Below are 17,626 nucleotides of genomic sequence, written 5' to 3' on the forward strand. Positions count from 1 at the left end.
GCTTCTCACTGCTCAGAAGACATGGGCTTTGAGTAATCCTTTGTAGCTCTGTCACCCAGGGGAAAAGGGGTGACAAATCTGTGGGGGACAAAGCAACAATAAGGGACAGTCAATTCAATTTTGTGAAAGCTTATTCACTTCTTAATGGTATCTTTTGAGACCATTATTCATTTTTATTTCACCACTATAATTTGGCTCATAAACTCTCATAACCATTCTGAAACACAAAAACTCAGAAAGTTCCATTATGGAATTTTAATATCTAGTTTTTGTTTTGAACAGTGAACATTAAAGATTTATCCCCACATTCATCCTTTTTTTTCAAAATGAGTTTGAAAAGGTCATTCTCTTTTTCACAAGCTAGAAAGTACCCTTCATATGATGAAGACTCAAATTGTATCTTATCATCATGTCCTGGAACACTTCTCTGAAAGAATATGATGTCACTTTTGGTGTCATTGATATTATCAGGAGGACTGATTTCCTATAGAGAAAAAAAACAGTATTACCTAATTTTTTTAGGTCAGAAAAATTTGAATATATGCAGCTTATTTTGATATATATTATGAAACAGAACTATAGTCATTTTTCTTCTCAAAAGTTAAGAAAAACAATCTCTGAATATAGGAACACTGATCTCCTCTCCTTAATACCTAATCTTCTATTCTCCCTATTCACTCTGACACTTCCCATCATGGAATGCAGGTCCAAGCCTCTAGTGTTCCCTTATCTATCAGATAGCTTCCTTCTCTCCTCTCCTTTCTCTTCACATGGAGTCCACATCTGCTCAAGATGAAGTAGAGTTCTAGCAAAGACCACAACCTTTTTGGGCTAATGTAGCGTTCCAGCAAACACCACAATCTTTTTGGGCTAAGGTTGGAGAATGGTTCCTGTCCTCTCCAACCATTCATGGCTAAAGATATTGATGACCTCCTCCCATAAACCTAGGCTAGCTCTAGTTTCTGAGACAACTGTAAGAGAGGGAGGAAGTGCAAGGAGCTGAGCTTCCTGCTTTCAGTGGAGCCTAGATCTGAAACTTCTTGTAAATAGACCCAGTACTTGTTCTAGGGCTCAATCCTGGGTTCCTGCATAGCCCTGTTGTACTAGCTCTGTCAGCAGCCCTTGACTCTATCTCCCTGCCAAGTGCTCTAGTTCCATAGTAGCCTTGAATTTCTGTCCTGAATGTAGTCTATTTGGCTGAGCCCTGCCCTGGAAGGCCAAATGCTGATTCTTGTGTCTTTCAGTCACAAAATAGGGTCCTGTGAAGAATGGCTAGATTACTTGAAACTATAAACCTGCTGGCCATCCAACTGCTAGTACTGTTTGCACTTTTCCTATTATTGTAACATACCTATTTTTTCAGGGAGAAATAGAAAATATGGAGACCACCCAACATTCTTTCATGTTAATCCTGGAACCAGTAGACATTTCAGACTTAATTTTGAACCCATGGTAGCAAAGTGATTCTCAGGACTGATGGAAAAACCTCCAGAATTAAAATAGCACTTCATCATCCTCCTAAGACTCCTGAAAGACTCTGAGGAGTACTTCCAACTTCTCACTCAGTTATGGAATTGACAGTCATAACTCTTGACCTTTGTCCTTTACAAGTGTGGATCCTGAGCTGATGACAATATGAACTAGTTCCCCCCACTGGTGTCTAATTGTGCAGTTGTCTACAGTGTACCATAATTTAGGAAGAGACTCTAAGCTGTAGGAGTCAACTTCGCAGTGAAGTCTAACGTATAAGTGAGAAATAATCCTTACCCCAAATTTCAAAAGCTCTGTTAATATTACAGAGGAAGATAAGCCTGTTCAAACCTATCATGGAAAGTTATAGTTGAAGGTGGGAGTGTGGATAAGTAGAATAGGCTATCACTTTAATCACAGTTCAATGTCACATTTCAGAATAGAAGCAAGGAAATGTTGGGGCAGTCACTTTCCTTGGTTTTGGTGTTGACCACTTACAGCCATCATGGACAAGGTACACAGAAAATGGGTGTGGAAACAATCTCAGTGACCATGGAGAACCCCCAACTTGGAAAGCCCTACTTGGTGAAACTTGAGTGCTCCAAGGGCCAAGGAATTCTTTACATCAGGAGGGGATGAATGTGAACCCCCGAAAGTTAAGCTTGACCTACTGTTTGTTCTTTTGGTCCTCTCCCAAGTGCACTAAAAAGTCTCAGAGAACCTTAGTCAAGCCTGGATGTATAGTATATATAAGAAACAGACACTGACAGTGAATACCTCTTGAAGCGAATACCTCTTGATCTTGTAAAGGTTCTTGCCCAAAGAACTTTAAAGGACTTATAGCTAGTAATCAACACAGAAAGATGAGGACATAATGGCAGCCAGCTGTATCTCATTATCTAGAACCCAGTCTACATTTATAACCACTGATAGGATCCTCGTTAGTGGAGGGGGGGGGGTAAAGAGCAAGAGCTAAAACTAGACCTAGCCTACCCCTCCCTCCCATCCTCCCTTACTCCCTCCCCTCCTTTCCTCCTTGTCTCCCTATATCCCTCCAACTAATATTTACTGAGTTCCTTCCAGAAGTGGATTTGCTATGAAGCTAATGAAGCTTAAGTGTCAGAGCCCCTCACTTGCACAGGTCTCTTCTAAGGCCCCCCTTCTTTCTTATTCTAAACAAATTGTCAAGTTTGAGCCTTTGGTAATTCTATATTCTTTCTTTAAAAGGGCCACCAAATTGTATAAGCTTCAGGCTCCCTCCAACCTGGATTTTCCCCAGTTCTTACTACGTTACAAGCATTATTTTCATCTTCTTAACATTCTTACCAGTCTCTCCCAACAAGAATACACTGGTAGGTCAAGCTTATCCCAGTTTCTGAATCTGCCTCTGCACTGATTTTCCTACACCCCACATAGCATGAGTTTGGCCCTCTCCTTCCCTTCTGATTCTGTTGCTCAGTAACAACATGTTTAACCCTTTCTACCCTGCTCTTCCATCCCAGGCCTTTAATGCCATGATGATAACTAAGCTTCCTGCCTATCAGGTCTAGAATGGGGACTTCAAATTGCCACCTGAAGGGGTGGCATTCTAGTTGGAAGGAGATGGCTTAGGGATTTATTTGGATGTTGTATCTGTTGCATACAGGTTGTTCTTACTTGGATTACATTTTAGAGTGGCTTTTTTCTCCCTCCCATGTTGCCCCTTAGCACTTCCACTAAGGTCATACCCTAACTTTCTTTTAGTGGAGACTTGGTGATCCTAGCAATTCTTTGTTGGCAAATCCCCACTCAGAGAGTCTTCATGACATGTGATTATCCTTTGAAGCACTGTCAGTTTGGGAGCATTGCCTGGCTGCTCTCAAGGGAGAAAAGTTTTCTGGGTCAGTCTGTAGCTATAGTCAATGGTTGTTTATCTAATAATAATGGTGAAAATAGAGAAAAATGATAGAGAATAACAATGGAGAATAATAGAGAAAAAAAGTAGTTGTCAGAAATAATTTATATCTAGCTTTGAGATAATTATGGCATTATTTTACAGTTAATCTTGTTAATTTTATTCAATAAGATTAACATTAAAGGTAATATAACATCAATTGAAAGCTGAGGATGTGGCCAAGGCTCAAGCTAAGAAGCAGTGACAAAATAATTAGGGATTAAAATATTATCATTGTAATTTATAAAGTAGTGAATTTACAGAAGAACAATTAGCTTTATTCTATGTAGCAGGGCTTATTCTGGAAAATCACATGCTATTCTTAAATAAATATATAATTCACATATGTATTTCATATTATTATTTACATATAAATTGATTATTCAGAAGACCCAGGTTATGACAGGCTCAGGAAAACCATAACGTTATCACAAGAGGTTAAAGAGTTTGACAATTTTTAGTAATTAACCATTTTAGCGGTTCTCTCTTCTCCTTGCAATTCCTAGACAAAAGGTTGGACTGAAGATATTTGGGTTTTCTAATTTTGCCCACTAATATAAGTAAAAAGAAAGTAAGTCTCAGTCTTACCTTAAAGGAAATAATTTTGTTCTCACAGGAAAGAGTACACATTTTCTTACACTTGACAGAGATGGTTACAGCCATACCTCTAGCATGGCAATCTTTATACATGTACATTATAAATACTGTCTGGGATGCATTATCTGAAATAAACATCAAGTGAGAACACTAGTTAAAAATCATTTTGCAAATCAGTATTTTTGAAAATTTAACCAAAGGACAGTTCTTAATAGATGCTTTACCATTCCAGCACTCTGAGATTTGGCCAGTCAGCAGGAGACTATCCTGGTCAAACATTCCTTAAAATACATTTAATTGTGTGTTACAACACACATGTAGCAACTTTTTGAGTATATTAAAGATACTCAGAATTCTAAAAGACTGTCTTTCACTTTTAAATGCTAAATAGAATATTAAAGATAAATTTCTTAAGGTAGAAATTCTGTATTTTTCAAGAATGTACATCCACTGCTTCAACTCAGCCTAAAACTGACATTTGGGATTCATACCTTGGGAGGCACAGTAAACTTACTCATTTTCTAAGGCACTCTAAGTTTCTGGTGGAAGATGAACTCATTTGAAATGCCTGCGTATTTATTGTTAATTTTGAGTTTTTAAATGCTATTAGCATTTTCAGCTATAACCAGCAGGGATTAAGGATCCAATGTTATAGAGATCTTACATGGATAATGCAATTACATTGAAGGGTGTGGTGATCCAAGTGTAGGTATATCCAGAGTGGTATGATCCCTACCAATGTCTTTACTGTATCCAATTTTTCACCCCAACTAAAAAATATGGATGCCCTATAAAGTTTACATAAGTAAAATTATTATTACCCCTGTGATTTTTCATCTAAGGATTGGGTCTAGTGCAGAAAAATGTAGGTAGTAAAGTGGAATAAGTAGCAGCTAGTCATTTCTATGTTTGCAAGTATTAAAAAAAAATACCTGTACAGTCAGAATCGGACATATCTTCAAACACAGGTTGCTTTCCCTGGTCAATGAAGAGAACTTGGTCATTCAAATTTCGTATGATTGACAGTCGAGGTTCAAGCTTGCCAAAGTAATCTGACTCCAGGCCTTCTACAATATACATCAAATCTTTAAAAATTAAGTTTTTTCCCTAAATCTACCAATAGACATACTATATATTTGAGTTTTCAGTAACTATTAATTACAATTGCCTGTTCCAGAAGCAGCTATGATAAAGTTGCCTATTTTTTTTTTTAACTTACTTGTACGGGCATACTGTTTCTTGTCACCACTCAGAACCATGATACCTCTGAAATGTTAACTTCAAATACCCTACTTTCTGACCATTCTTCTATCCTTTTAGTTTTCTTATGATTTTACTCTACGTGTTCTTAAACATCACTAAGTCAGTCCTCCAGTCTTCTGACTCTTATTTCCTATATACCCTCTTCCTGTCTTCTCTTGCTTCCCTGTGCAGCTGGACCTCATGGTTCACCATTTTATCTACCCTTTTGCCAGTGCCTTAAATCTCTAACGCATTTTTCTTTCAGCTATAAAACTCCAAACCTGGCTGCCAAGAGCTGCTGATGAACAATTATACAAATGTTCGAATTGGTGCCATTACAAGCACATCAACTGTCAATATTTTTTATTTTCCAGTTCAGTAATCTCTTCTATAGCCCACAGCTGCAAAAAATTTCAGATTTTCTTCACTCTTTTCAGGACCCCTGTGCCATCACCTCTGCTCTCACTATCAGTAAATGATTTCTTGCTATTCCACTTACAAACTTAACTGTGGCACCACTAGTAATGTCCTCTACTCCTCTTGTCTCGAGGGAAAATGTGGAAAAAGTGTCCCTTCTGGTATCTAAAGCTGATCCCATTTGTGTTCTGCGTGTACCCTCTACTGAGACCTTGATTTACCAATCATCCCCTCTCTTCTATCAACTCAGCAATTCTCCTTCCTGGATTTTTTTCCTAAACAAACAATCAGACAAATGTGTAAGTATTTTTGTACAAGAATGCTTATGGGAGCACTGTTAATAACAAAATGGAAAAAACTTATATGTCCATCAATTGGGGATTGATTCAATGAATTTTTTTTTTTTTTTTTGTCTTTTTTCCGTGTCCGGCAATGGATCGCAACCCTCAGTGTCGCCCCCGTACCGGACCGGGACCAGCAATGGGATTGCAACCCTAAGTGTTGCTCCCGCGCCTCGCTCAGCCAGTGAGCGGGAACCGGTCTGTATGTGGGATCCGAACCCTCGGGCGGGAGCGCCGCCGCACTTCCCAAGCGGGGCACTATCCAGTGCGCCACCGGGCCGGCCCCGATTCAATGAATTTTGATATGTACTTACTATAGAATATTATGAATTTAACATAACTGAAATTATTCATTGCCATGGAAAGACATCCATATACACAGCTAACTAGAAAAAGAAGTTTGGGTATAGTACAATTCCTTTTAATAAAAAATATAAGCATTTGTGTATAAATACCTATATACTGAAAGAAGTATAGAAAGTTTACATCAAAACGATAGCTATTATTTCTGGATGACTTTCGTGTTTCCATTTATCTTCATTTTATTATCTTTCTTCACTGCCTGAATTAGTTACAATAAACACATTATTTTTATAATCAGAAAAGCATAAAACTTTTCATTCTGAGATTTAAAACCCCTCCCTCAACCCTATCCCACTCTGCACCTTGTTTCTCTCCTTTTAATAACCAAGCTTCTGGCAAGAATTGTCTGCATCATTTTCTTACTTTTCATTCACTCTTCTACATGTTGTAATCTGTCTCTGCCCCATTTCTCCATCAAACTGCTTCCACTGAGATCACCAAACTCCCTGTTGCTAAATCTAATAGATGCTTTCTGGCCCTTGATTTCCAAGGCTGCAAAATTCAATACAGTGCCTATTACTTCCATCCTGAAATGCTCTCCTGGAAGTCTGTGGCATTCTCTTGTTTTTTATTCTTCCTTTTTGGTTAGTCTGCTCTATGTTTTTTATTAGCTTCTTTTCTACTGCATCTTTTAAATGTGGGTATTCCTGAGTTTAGTCCTTGGCTTTCACTCTCTCATTTACACATTTCTTCTGATTTCTTTTTACTCCTATAGCTTCAGATGCTATTTCTACACCTAAGCCTTCTACATCTCTATCTCTAGCCCAAATCTTTGTCCTGAGTTCTGAACCAATGTCCAGGAGTTTACTGGGTATCTCCACTAGGATGTCTCACAGATACCTCAAGATCCAAAACTAAATTCATCATCTGTCTTCCTCTTTGCCTTACACACCAAAACCTGCTCTTCCTCCCATGTTTCTTATTTCATTGAATGGTACAAATTGCCTAAGAAAAAACTTAGGCATCATCTTCTCTGCCTTCCTCTCCATCCTCTTGCAAATCTAACCCCAAATCATATCCTATTGATTCTTTTAAGTATCTCTAAACTCCATTCACAGCTCCTCACTGGCACCCCACTATGCCTACCTTAATTCATGTCACCATTATTTCTTATAGTAACTAAAATAATAGCTTCTTAACAAGCATCCTCTTTTTTTGGTCTCCCATATTCTGTCCTATCAAGTCTTCAAACTGAAGCCAGAAGGATATTTTAAACATATGATCATGTTACCTATGAATTTTAACGAAGCACATTACAAAGATTATATTTTCCAAATTTCCATGCAGTTGGTGTGGCCACGTGACTAAACTCTAGTCAATGGAATATGAATGGAATTGATGTGTACGACTTCCAAGTACAGCCTTTAAAAGGAATGGGTCTCTTGACTGTTTCTTGGTAACTCAGATATGGACCCAGGTAGTATGATGATTTCCAATGTGAATGAGTTCAACAACTAGAGGATGATGGAATAACAAGATAGAAGAAACTTGAGATCCCAACATCATCAGGCTGCCTTCAGCCGTGTTAATACCGAAATGTCTATTGGACTTTATTTGAGAGAAAAATTTTCTATCTTTTTCAATTACTATATTTTTGGATCTCTTTGTTACAGCACACTAATCTGTATCTTATCTAATACATATTCTATTTAATGAATCCCTATTACCCCCAAGATAAGGTCCAAATTTCATATCTGGGAATAAGAGAACTTGATCTGCATCCTATTTATCACTCTAGCTTCTCTCATCATTCTGGTACTCCCACTCTGTATACATTCTGAATTACTTTAATTCCTCATACATGCCATGCTTGCTTTTATATCTTGGCTTTTGTATTTGGTTGGCTTGTGCGTCCCCCATACCCCCTCTGCCCCATCTCCTCTACTTCCAAAGTTTTCTGACCCCTGGGAGCCTCCCAGGTTTCTTCCCAAAGCATTTCTGAGATAGGAGATTGAAGAAGAAAGATGTTACTGATTTTGGACAATTCTCTTGTTTCAGTCCCCCTTTCTTATGTCTTCCAGATAATCAATGACTCCCTGATAATCTTAGGACCTATGTAACAGGCAAGGTCTATTTTGTAGATTCTAAGAGCTGGAGAATTTCCTAAGGTGTAGGAATTTTGGTAGAAGGTTCTTCTTTGTCTCCCTTATAGTCTTCTTCATTCCAAGGCTGTCCTATTGAGTCTCCATTCCTTTGACAGAAGACTGGCTGCCCAAATAAACTGGTACCACGTGGACAGTTTCTTCCAGCTGATAATGGTGATATGAATATGTCTCAAGCAGCTACTTACTTTATAAAGAAAAATAAATACATTTATACTTTACCATCGCTTTCAGCTAAGGGAGAAAAAAGGAGAAACAAAATAGGTTAAATTCTATATTCCAATTCAGAATTTCCTCTTACCCTATCCTTTCACTACTCTTTCCTGCCACTCCTCATTCTTTAACCCCTATTTTACTGAGGATGACCTTCATGAGAAATATTATATAATTGGCCCACAAAATGAAGCTCATTAGATTGTATTCTCAAGTATGTTAGATATAAAACTTAAACTTAGGATCTATAACTTTTAATATGTAGCTGAAAAAAAAATTTTATAAAGTGATAGATTTTACTCAAATTTATTGCTTAAATGGAAAGTCACTTAAGGTCTTTTTCATGAAGTTTTCAAATGAAGCCAAATTGCTCACAGAAGATTAAACATAAGAATCAATTTTTATTTGTCAAATACATTTACATAAAATGGTATTAACTCACTCACAGAACTTTAGATATAGGGTATCTCTTATACCATTTGCCAGCTTGCTTTGGGAAATCCTATTTCCCAAATATACTCAGTTTGTTGGTATTTTCATGATATGCACCTGCTGCCACCTTGAGAGTGGGCTACTGCTAATTAAAGTGCCAGGACATGTGGTGGGACAAAGTGCTGAGGCCTTGGGCATGTTATGGTTAATTTCTAGATGTCCAATTTTTTTTTTTTTCAGAAAAAAGAGTCATTAATATTACAATGGAATTTGGTGACAAAAAGTAATCACCTCGTAGTTCACCTCACGACATCTTTTCTGGTTGAATGCATTTATCTGAACCATGTTCTGTTCTATTGCTTTAGACTTACCTATAAAGTAAAGTGTATTGTCAATAAATTTCATTGCCACAAAGCTGATGCAATTGTCTTCTACCGGTTCAGCAGCCATCTTTATTCCTAATGAATGCAGAGCCTCTGTTAAAAGGAAATGACCGTTCTTTTTATGTAAAAGAAACCTTTTACTATTATCTTCTACTACCTCCAAATTCAGAAGTCAGTTTATCACCTACTATGCTGATGAACACTCTGGACATTTGACAAATGCCAGGAGTTTCAGCTTATGAATGCCTATGTTTAAGTGTTCTCCTACAAACCATCAGATATTTGGAATTTAGGAAGTATTTTTTTCATTTTTAAACAATATTATAAAGGTTAGATAAATGGCCCACTATTTAACTGAATTATTGTTCTAGTATTCCTTGGGGAAATATAAATACATTAACAATATAAATAAGGCTGCATCTGAGGATGCCCGAAACACACCTCATCCTGTCCTTTAACTAGGGACTGGTTCCATCCTTGTATCACAACCAATGGGTTCCCATAGGTGAGAGGCTGAAGGTTTGTGTCTTCAATGTCAAAGTGCAAAGGTGACGCAATGATAAAAATACTTTTTCCCCTCGGGGGTAGGGATATGGTAGGAGAGGGCTGAAGGGCACTGGTATTTGATGGCCCTTTTTCTCCTTAAGCAGCAGCAGCTTTTGATCTGGAGTCTGGCTTATACTATGTTTTTTTATACAAGCAGTAAATAAATACAATCTTGATGTATAAAAATCAAATAATACAGGATATAAAAAATTTAAAATTCTTCTCTTTGCTCTTCCCCTCTGGCCCATCTCACCTCACTCCAATAAGGTATGTATGCTTTCAGGATTCTGTCATGGAGTAGGGATTCTAAATCCGGGAAATCTTTGAAATTGGATGGAAAAAAAAATACATATTTATTTTCACCAGCTTCTAATTAAAATTTAGCATTCCTTCCATTAGTAGTGTAGGAAACAAACTACAGTATTCTTAGCAGTATCTGTGATTCTGTCACTAACAGAGGTATATATTTACTATTACATTACAATTGTTGCAGAGATCTTGAAATATGGTTTAACTTCATTACTACTTTGAAATTACAGTTATTAGTCCCACCAGTAGATCTTGTTATTTAATATGTTAGTAGAAGCACATATATACTATCTCAAAATTTGTTTAGAAATTTTTTGATAACTCTATTTTAGTATAATGGGTTTCCTCTATAAGGCTAAGTATTTAATTTTATGCATGTAAATATTATTCTGGGAAGGAGTCCATAGGCTTCACCAGATTGCCAGTGGAGGTCCATGCCACAAAAATATTAGGAAGCCCAACTCCAGAGTTCAGCAGTGCCTTAGGGCCCTAGGGGCAGTTATATTTGGGATTCCATAGAATGTGCTTGGGTCACAGTTGTTAATGGTATTTTGGGGAATATTTATAAATCTGTGCTCATAGGTAGAGCATAATCTAAGTCCAAGCATATATGGTAGAGGAAGGAGGAAATTAAAACTCAGTTGTGGGCTGGCCAGATAGCTCAGTTGGTTAGAGCATGATTCTGATAACACCAAGGTCCAGGGTTCAATCTCTGTACTGGCCAGCTGCCAAAAAAAACCAAACAAAAAACAAAAACAGGGAGACTCAGTTGATAAAAACTTAATCTAAATTAAGATAACCCCAAATACTGGTTAGTTGGTGGCTATTTAACAGTTTTCTCTAGATTCAGTTCCTTACACACATCCAAATGTGGGTAATTATTAAACTTAAATAAATATTTAAATTTAAACAATATTTAAATTTTTATTTAAATTTAAAATAAATATTTAAATTTAAAATCTAGAATTGTCACCTAATTTTTAAAAGACGGCATAAGGGAGACTCTGATGGGAAAATAATAGAGGTATATAGCAAAGGGTGAGAAGGTTGTTAAATCTAAAAATTTTTTTTTACTAAAAACAAACAAACTTTAAGATTAAAAACCAGAATCATAAAAACTAGATTGTGAGTCCTATGAGGGCATTTTCTTTACTCACCTTTATGGCTTCACTGTTCAACATAGTGCCTGCTATTAGTGTCAGAATGAATTTTTAACGATTGCATTAACTGAGAAGGCAGACATTTGTTAACCTGAGAGGCGGTCTGTGTTGATTAGTTATCAACTGGTGAAATAATGGCTAGGGTGGTCTTCTCTACAAAGTTTAATATTATATAATGCACACATATGTATATTTTTCTTTTCCTTTTTTTTTTTTGGTAGCTGGCCAGTATGGGGGATCTAAACCCTTGACATTGGTGTTATAACACCGGTTCTAACCAACTGAGCTAATGCCCATACACACATATTGATTAAAGTTATTCACCTGAACTGTACCAAACAGTATAAGCAGGAATTGAATTAAATTACTAGTGTTTACTACAGTATTTACTCAATGAGTAAATGGATTTAGAGAAGGATACATAACCTTAAAAACTAATAGTACTACACTGTATTTGAATTCATTCATTGATTAATTATTGAGCATCCACTATGCATGAGGAATGGGGCTAGAAGCTGATGAAACACATGTGAATGAGACTTAGTTCCTACCCTCCAGTGACTCAGAGTCTAGTGGTAGACACGAACATACAAATAGTTATAAAATAGTGTAATGAGTGCTGTAAGAGCTGGATTTACAAGATGTCCTCTCTTTCTGTTTGGTGGTGTTAGAGAAAGTTTCTCAGATGAAGTGATGACTGCACTGCCTTGAAAGAGAGGCAGACATTTTCAAGGCCAGCAGAAGAATTTCCACAAGGAGGGAACAAGGTGAACAAAAGCCAGGAAGCAGAGAGGCTGAGAGAACATGAGTTGTTCGAGGTCTTATCATTTTTACATTTGCCATAAATAATGCAAATGTAGTCACATTTTATGGGAAGAATGCATTTCTGAAGATCTCATATAGTTCAAGATTAAGTTTTCCTTGGGAATAAATGTAGACGTATGGGAGGAGATATTCTTAGAGTGCATAAATCTACAACAACCAAAATGTATTCTTGCTTTTTTTTTTCAACATTCCCAGAATTATTTACTAATGTTTTGTAGAGTGCTCTCTCCACACAGCCTATCATGGTAGTACTTTGGTCTTTTTAACATTTTTTTTTTGCATCTAAATTTTGTTCCAACTTATTTATTTGGAATTTTTTTTTTTTTTTTTTTTTAGCAAAAGCAGTAGCAATACCCCTTAGCACTTTGAAAATATTGTTTTCAGGCATAAAAATATTTCAAATTATTTTATTGAAAAAATAGGACAATAATAACCTGTGTGTTTCAAGAACTTCTGAGATATTTAAAGAATAGCCTCATTTACATAATACTGACATTGAAGCAGATAATTCTACCAGGTATAACAGACACTTCCACGTGGCAATAGTGTTAACAGTTTACACCTTATTTGGCCTATCAGCTTTGAAATTATGGTATTCTAGATAAACTATTTAACTTGGAGGAATTCACATTATTTCCATTTGACTATTATTTTTATATTGCATTAGCTTGATTTTGCCTAGTTGAATTCACATAAAATGCAACTTGAAATTTAGTTCTTTTGACAAAAGCTTAGAAAGATGGGTCAGATTATAAGGGCCTTGTTTAAGTAGGCTAAAATATCAGAGCTTTTTTTTTACCTGAAAAAATACTGACTTAAGTAGGAGAAAGGCATGGTCAAATATATGTTTTAAAAAGCTCACTCTTGGAGCCGGCCTGTGGCTCACTCGGGAGAGTGTGGTGCTGATAACACCAAGGCCACGGGTTTGGATCCCATATAGGGATGGCCGTAAAAAAAAAAAAAAAAAAAAGCTCACTCTTGCAGCAGAATAGAGAATAGATTCTATTGGGCAAGATGGAACAGAGGCCAGAAAACAACCTCAGAAGAAATTTTAACAGTTAAGAATTGATGAGGCTACAAACTAAGGTAGTGGATTCAAGAAATGTAAAACAGCAGTATTTTTCAGCTGATTCGTTATGGGTCAAATGGAAAAAGGAGGAACTGTGGATGACTTTAAAATTTCTGGCTTGGGCAATTTGTTGAGTGGTTATCTCATGAACTAAGAAAAAAAGAGAATGAAAAAACAGCTTGAGTGGAAAATAATTGGTTCAGTTTTGCAAATCTAAGAGAGATGTGTTACAGAAGCCAAGGGAGAAAGGAGTTTCAAGGACAGGCTGCTTGAAACGAGATGCTGTAGACCCCATAATTTAGATGCAAGCTTAAATTTGTTCATTGAATTTGGCAATTAGGAAGTTTTGCTACCTGTAGAATAGTTTGGGTGAAGTGGAGGTAGCAAAAGGCAAGTTGACAAGGATCTATGACACAATGGGAGGGGAAAAAAGAAAGGACACTGATTACAAACTATTCATTTACAAAGTTTGGCTATAAAGTAGAATGATGGTGGTAGTTATTGGGGGATAGGTAACTTGAAAATATAAATTTCTGGCTCCAGATCCATAGTTCCAACTGTAAGATATCTAATTAATTCCTTTCCAAATATGCCTAAGTAACCTGCCCAAAACCAAAACCTGGGAGTCATCCTTGACTCCTTTGTTTAACCTTTCCCCTATCTGATAAATTGTCCATTCTAACTCAGAGAGTCTCTAGAATTTGGTCTCTCCTCTCCATCTCTACCAGCACTGTTTTAAATCAAGCCCTCGTCACTTCTGGCATCTTCTATTTTAATACTCCTCTACTTGGTTTTCTTACTTCCTTACTCTTCTCCACTCCATATCGTTGCCAGTTATTCCCTGTGCCAGGCTAGCACTTCCCCGGCTTTTTCTTGCTTGCCGAACCCTTCTTCACTCTTCATGCTTTAAGTCCTATCTTGAATATCTCCTCTAGGAAAACTTCCCTGACTTCTCCATTCCTAGCTAATCATTCTCTCTTCCAAGTCCCCCTTCCTCTCACTCACTGTTTATGCTTTTGAAATAGCCCTTACTAGATTGAAGTAAGATTACTCTGATTACAAATAGGTCTCCCCAGCTTCAATCTTGAGTTTCTTTAAGATGAGTTATCTTTCCCCACCCCGCAATCTTTGACGTCTGGAAAGACCTTACTACGTAGTAGGAGCTCAATAAATGTTAAATGAATAAATGTCTGCTATAATTAGCCTTGTTGCCATGGAAACAGTGTGGAAAGAAAGTAGTGGAATTTCTTTTCTGTCTTAAAACTTTCACTTCATCTGAAAGCCAACAAGAAAGAGAAAGAAAATGAGGGAAGCCTGAAAACAGGTTTTTAAAAATAGAATAATTTCTCTAATATTCTTCCCCTTCTTTTTTTTCCCTAGTAGTTTCTTTTTTATTTCATGTGAATTCTTCATTTGTTTATTTATTTATTTATTTATTTTTTACCACTCTTTTCGTTAGGTCTCAATACATCTATGATTGCAAGTATTGTGTTCTCTTTCCCTTCCCTCCTCCCTCCAATTTTCCTCTTTTTCTTTCTCATCCATGTTCCTTTTCCTTCTTAACTCTAATCTATGAAAATTATAGTTCCATAGATTGGATTAAAATGCTTTGAATACTTCATCTAAGATTCTAAGACTACTGAAATTTTTTTAAAAAGTTATAAACCACCTCAGAAAGACTGAAAGAGTATGCAGCAACAATTGGATCTTTGAAACAAAAAAAAGTTTTAGTTATACAAGCCTTTGAAAACTAGCCAGAGGTCAATGATTGTTAGAATATCAAGATGGAAATTAGGCCACATGAGTTCCAATTTTGTCAGGTGCAAGGCACTTAATTCTGAGGGTCTCCGGTTCCTCATGTGGACAACAAGGAAGTTGGATGGTCAGTCTTTAAGGTCTTTTCCCAAGCTTCAGCATTCTGCAACTCTAGATTCTAGCTAAGGCTGCAAGGAGAGAACAATTTCTATGTGGCAAATGCCCTAGTAACCACTTCCTCATAATTCTAAGACAACATATAGTTATTGAATATTTATTACATAACCAGCATCATTAAGCCACCAGGAGTTTAAAAACATACTATTAGATTAAAAGTAAAAAGCCTTGAACTTGAAAAGCATCTATTATTATGTTTATCCTTACTGTGGAATTCCAATTCTGTGGAATAGGTATGGGATGAAATGAGGAAACATGCTACATAACTAATTCCCTAAAATCAGGTAGGTAATCATCTTGACAGCAATCAGATCAAAATGTAACTTTTCAGTTCTGTAAAACATTTTGTCCTTGAAAATTCTGCAATATTATGAATGTGTGTATGTGGGCAAAGAACAGGTGGGAGTAGAAGACTTCAAAAGTTAGACAATTAATTATAAAAGGTATATTTAATCAACAGCTAAATACAGACTTGAAGCAAAAAGCCAAAATGGAACTAATGTAGTTGGAATGATCTTTTGCAAAATGGACAATTGAATTTATATGGAAAAAATGCTTTAATATTTGAATAGAAGGAGAAGGGCATGGTTAAGAATTGGTAGATGGGTGGGTTGGCTGGTTAGCTAAGTTGGTTAGAGCATAGCCTTATAACACCAAGGGCACCAGTTTGGATCACTGTACCAGCAGCCACCAAAAAAAAAGAAAGAAAAGAAAAAGAATTGGTTGATGGAGAAAGACATGGAAGAGCATTTATGTAATAATCAAAACCATGTTGTGGTGGGGGTAGACTGAATGGAGCCATTTTTGACTGTAGTGGAACAGTCCTGCTGTCCTGCAGTGATCATAAGGTAAGGTAAGTCAGATTATGGAGGGCTTTGGAAGACATGTAGAAGAGTGTGAATTTAACCTCATAGGCAATAGGAAAACACTGCAGATAAAAAAGATATATATTTTTTATCTTTGTAAAAATATAACTTGAAGGAAGATTTAACAGCACTTAAAATAGTTGAATATAGGCAAAAAGTAAAGAGGAATTTAAGGGCATCCTAATTTTTGTTATTCAACTTCAAAATAGAGATATTTATTCAGCCTCTTCCTTATTGTGAAATAAAATTCTCCTGGGGAATGCTATAATATTATCCAACTGTAGCCCAAACCAAGGGTTCTATTGCAGATTCCACAAGATTATCAACTGTGGGCAATTTTTTTGTTTTTTGTAATATCATCAATTCAGAGTTGAGACTCCCTTTAAAGACAAGCTTGCTTATTTTATGATTTACTTGTTTATTTATACCAGAGGCTACATTCTGTGTGATACTGCAATACACTGAATGCAAAATGAGAATCCAGCTGTCTTCTATTAAGCCGGTCATTAAAGAGATTTGTAAAAATGAGAAACAATGTCACTTTTCAGAGTAGATATTTTCAGAATACATACTTATCTCTAATTTAAAATGCTATTTATGCTAACATGTAATGTGCTTTTTGTTATTTTAAAATATATTACTAGATAAATATTTTTAAAATTTGTTTTAATTTCTAATACAGTAAATTACAGTAACACAGTAAATAACTTAGAGAAATAAAAACTCTTTGGGGTCCTCAATAATTTTTAAGAGTATAAAGGGGTACGAGACCAAAAAGTTTGAGAACCTTTGCTCTAAAGTGATACTCTCTCATAGTTGATAAAAGAGAGAAAAATATCTTCTCTGAGTTTGCTTATGTTCCTTATGTTGTTGCTGACTGCCCATCACAGTAGTGTCATAGTCATGACTTAAATTCTTCTTAATTGCTTTTCTAGCTTATGTATCTCCAATTGCCATGCCTGCGTTTCCAAATAAAGGGGAATGATATTTCTTACCCGTGCCAAGTAGTTGCCCGTGAGAGGAAGCGATCTGGAAGGTTTGAAGTCCCTTTCTATTTCCTGAGGCTTAGATATAGAACTTAGCAAGAGGTTGCCCCTTCAACAGCCAAAGTAGGCAGCCAGGAATGCAGAAAGCATCGGAAGACAGAACTCCTTGCTGCTTGTTGGATCCAGCAGTCTGGGGAGAGGGCCAAGTGCTCGGCGGGAACGAGGAAGAAGATAGAGGGGAGGAGACTGCCACTGGCACGCCTTGGACCCGCCTTCAAACCCGGGCTCTTTCCTAGGGCAATAGAACTTGAAATGGTATTTCTTTTTATGTAAAATCACTATTTAAATGAAATCATTTCTTCTGTAAAAGCTGGGGTTCTGGCCTTTCCAAAACCTGCACCTCTTTCAGAAGTACATCCAAGCACTTCAAGGAAAGCACC

At 36.6% G+C, this 17,626-nt stretch overlaps 1 protein-coding gene across 3 annotated transcripts; it reads right to left on the reverse strand.

The window, feature by feature from the left end:
- Nucleotides 1-240: 240 nt before the first annotated feature.
- On the reverse strand, nt 241-17,387 carry IL18 (interleukin 18). 3 transcript variants are annotated; one of them, XM_008579942.1, is made up of 6 exons: nt 17,196-17,387; nt 9,482-9,568; nt 8,688-8,699; nt 4,933-5,067; nt 3,992-4,125; nt 241-484 (listed from the first exon to the last, which is right to left on the reverse strand). In XM_008579942.1, the coding sequence occupies exons 2-6, from the start codon at nt 9,558-9,560 to the stop codon at nt 263-265; spliced, it is 582 nt and encodes a 193-aa protein (XP_008578164.1). In that variant the 5' UTR covers nt 9,561-9,568; nt 17,196-17,387; the 3' UTR covers nt 241-262. The 3 variants fall into 3 exon arrangements, with proteins under 3 accessions (XP_008578164.1, XP_008578165.1, XP_008578167.1); XM_008579943.1 differs by having other exon boundaries at nt 9,482-9,586; XM_008579945.1 differs by lacking the exon at nt 8,688-8,699.
- Nucleotides 17,388-17,626: the final 239 nt, after the last annotated feature.

Source organism: Galeopterus variegatus, unplaced genomic scaffold, assembly GCF_000696425.1.
Source record: "Galeopterus variegatus unplaced genomic scaffold, G_variegatus-3.0.2 Scaffold1986, whole genome shotgun sequence".
Taxonomy (NCBI): domain Eukaryota; kingdom Metazoa; phylum Chordata; class Mammalia; order Dermoptera; family Cynocephalidae; genus Galeopterus; species Galeopterus variegatus.

Bases quoted from the DNA above. Each gene is read 5' to 3' on its own strand.
- IL18 (XM_008579942.1), bottom strand. From the start codon at position 9,560: ATGGCTGCTGAACCGGTAGAAGACAATTGCATCAGCTTTGTGGCAATG. The intron at 4,126-4,932 runs GTATTTTTTTTT...TGTTTATTTCAG, and splicing joins GTCCGATTCTGACTGTACAG to ATAATGCATCCCAGACAGTA. The intron at 485-3,991 runs GTAAGACTGAGA...TTTTCTCTATAG, and splicing joins ACAAAATTATTTCCTTTAAG to GAAATCAGTCCTCCTGATAA.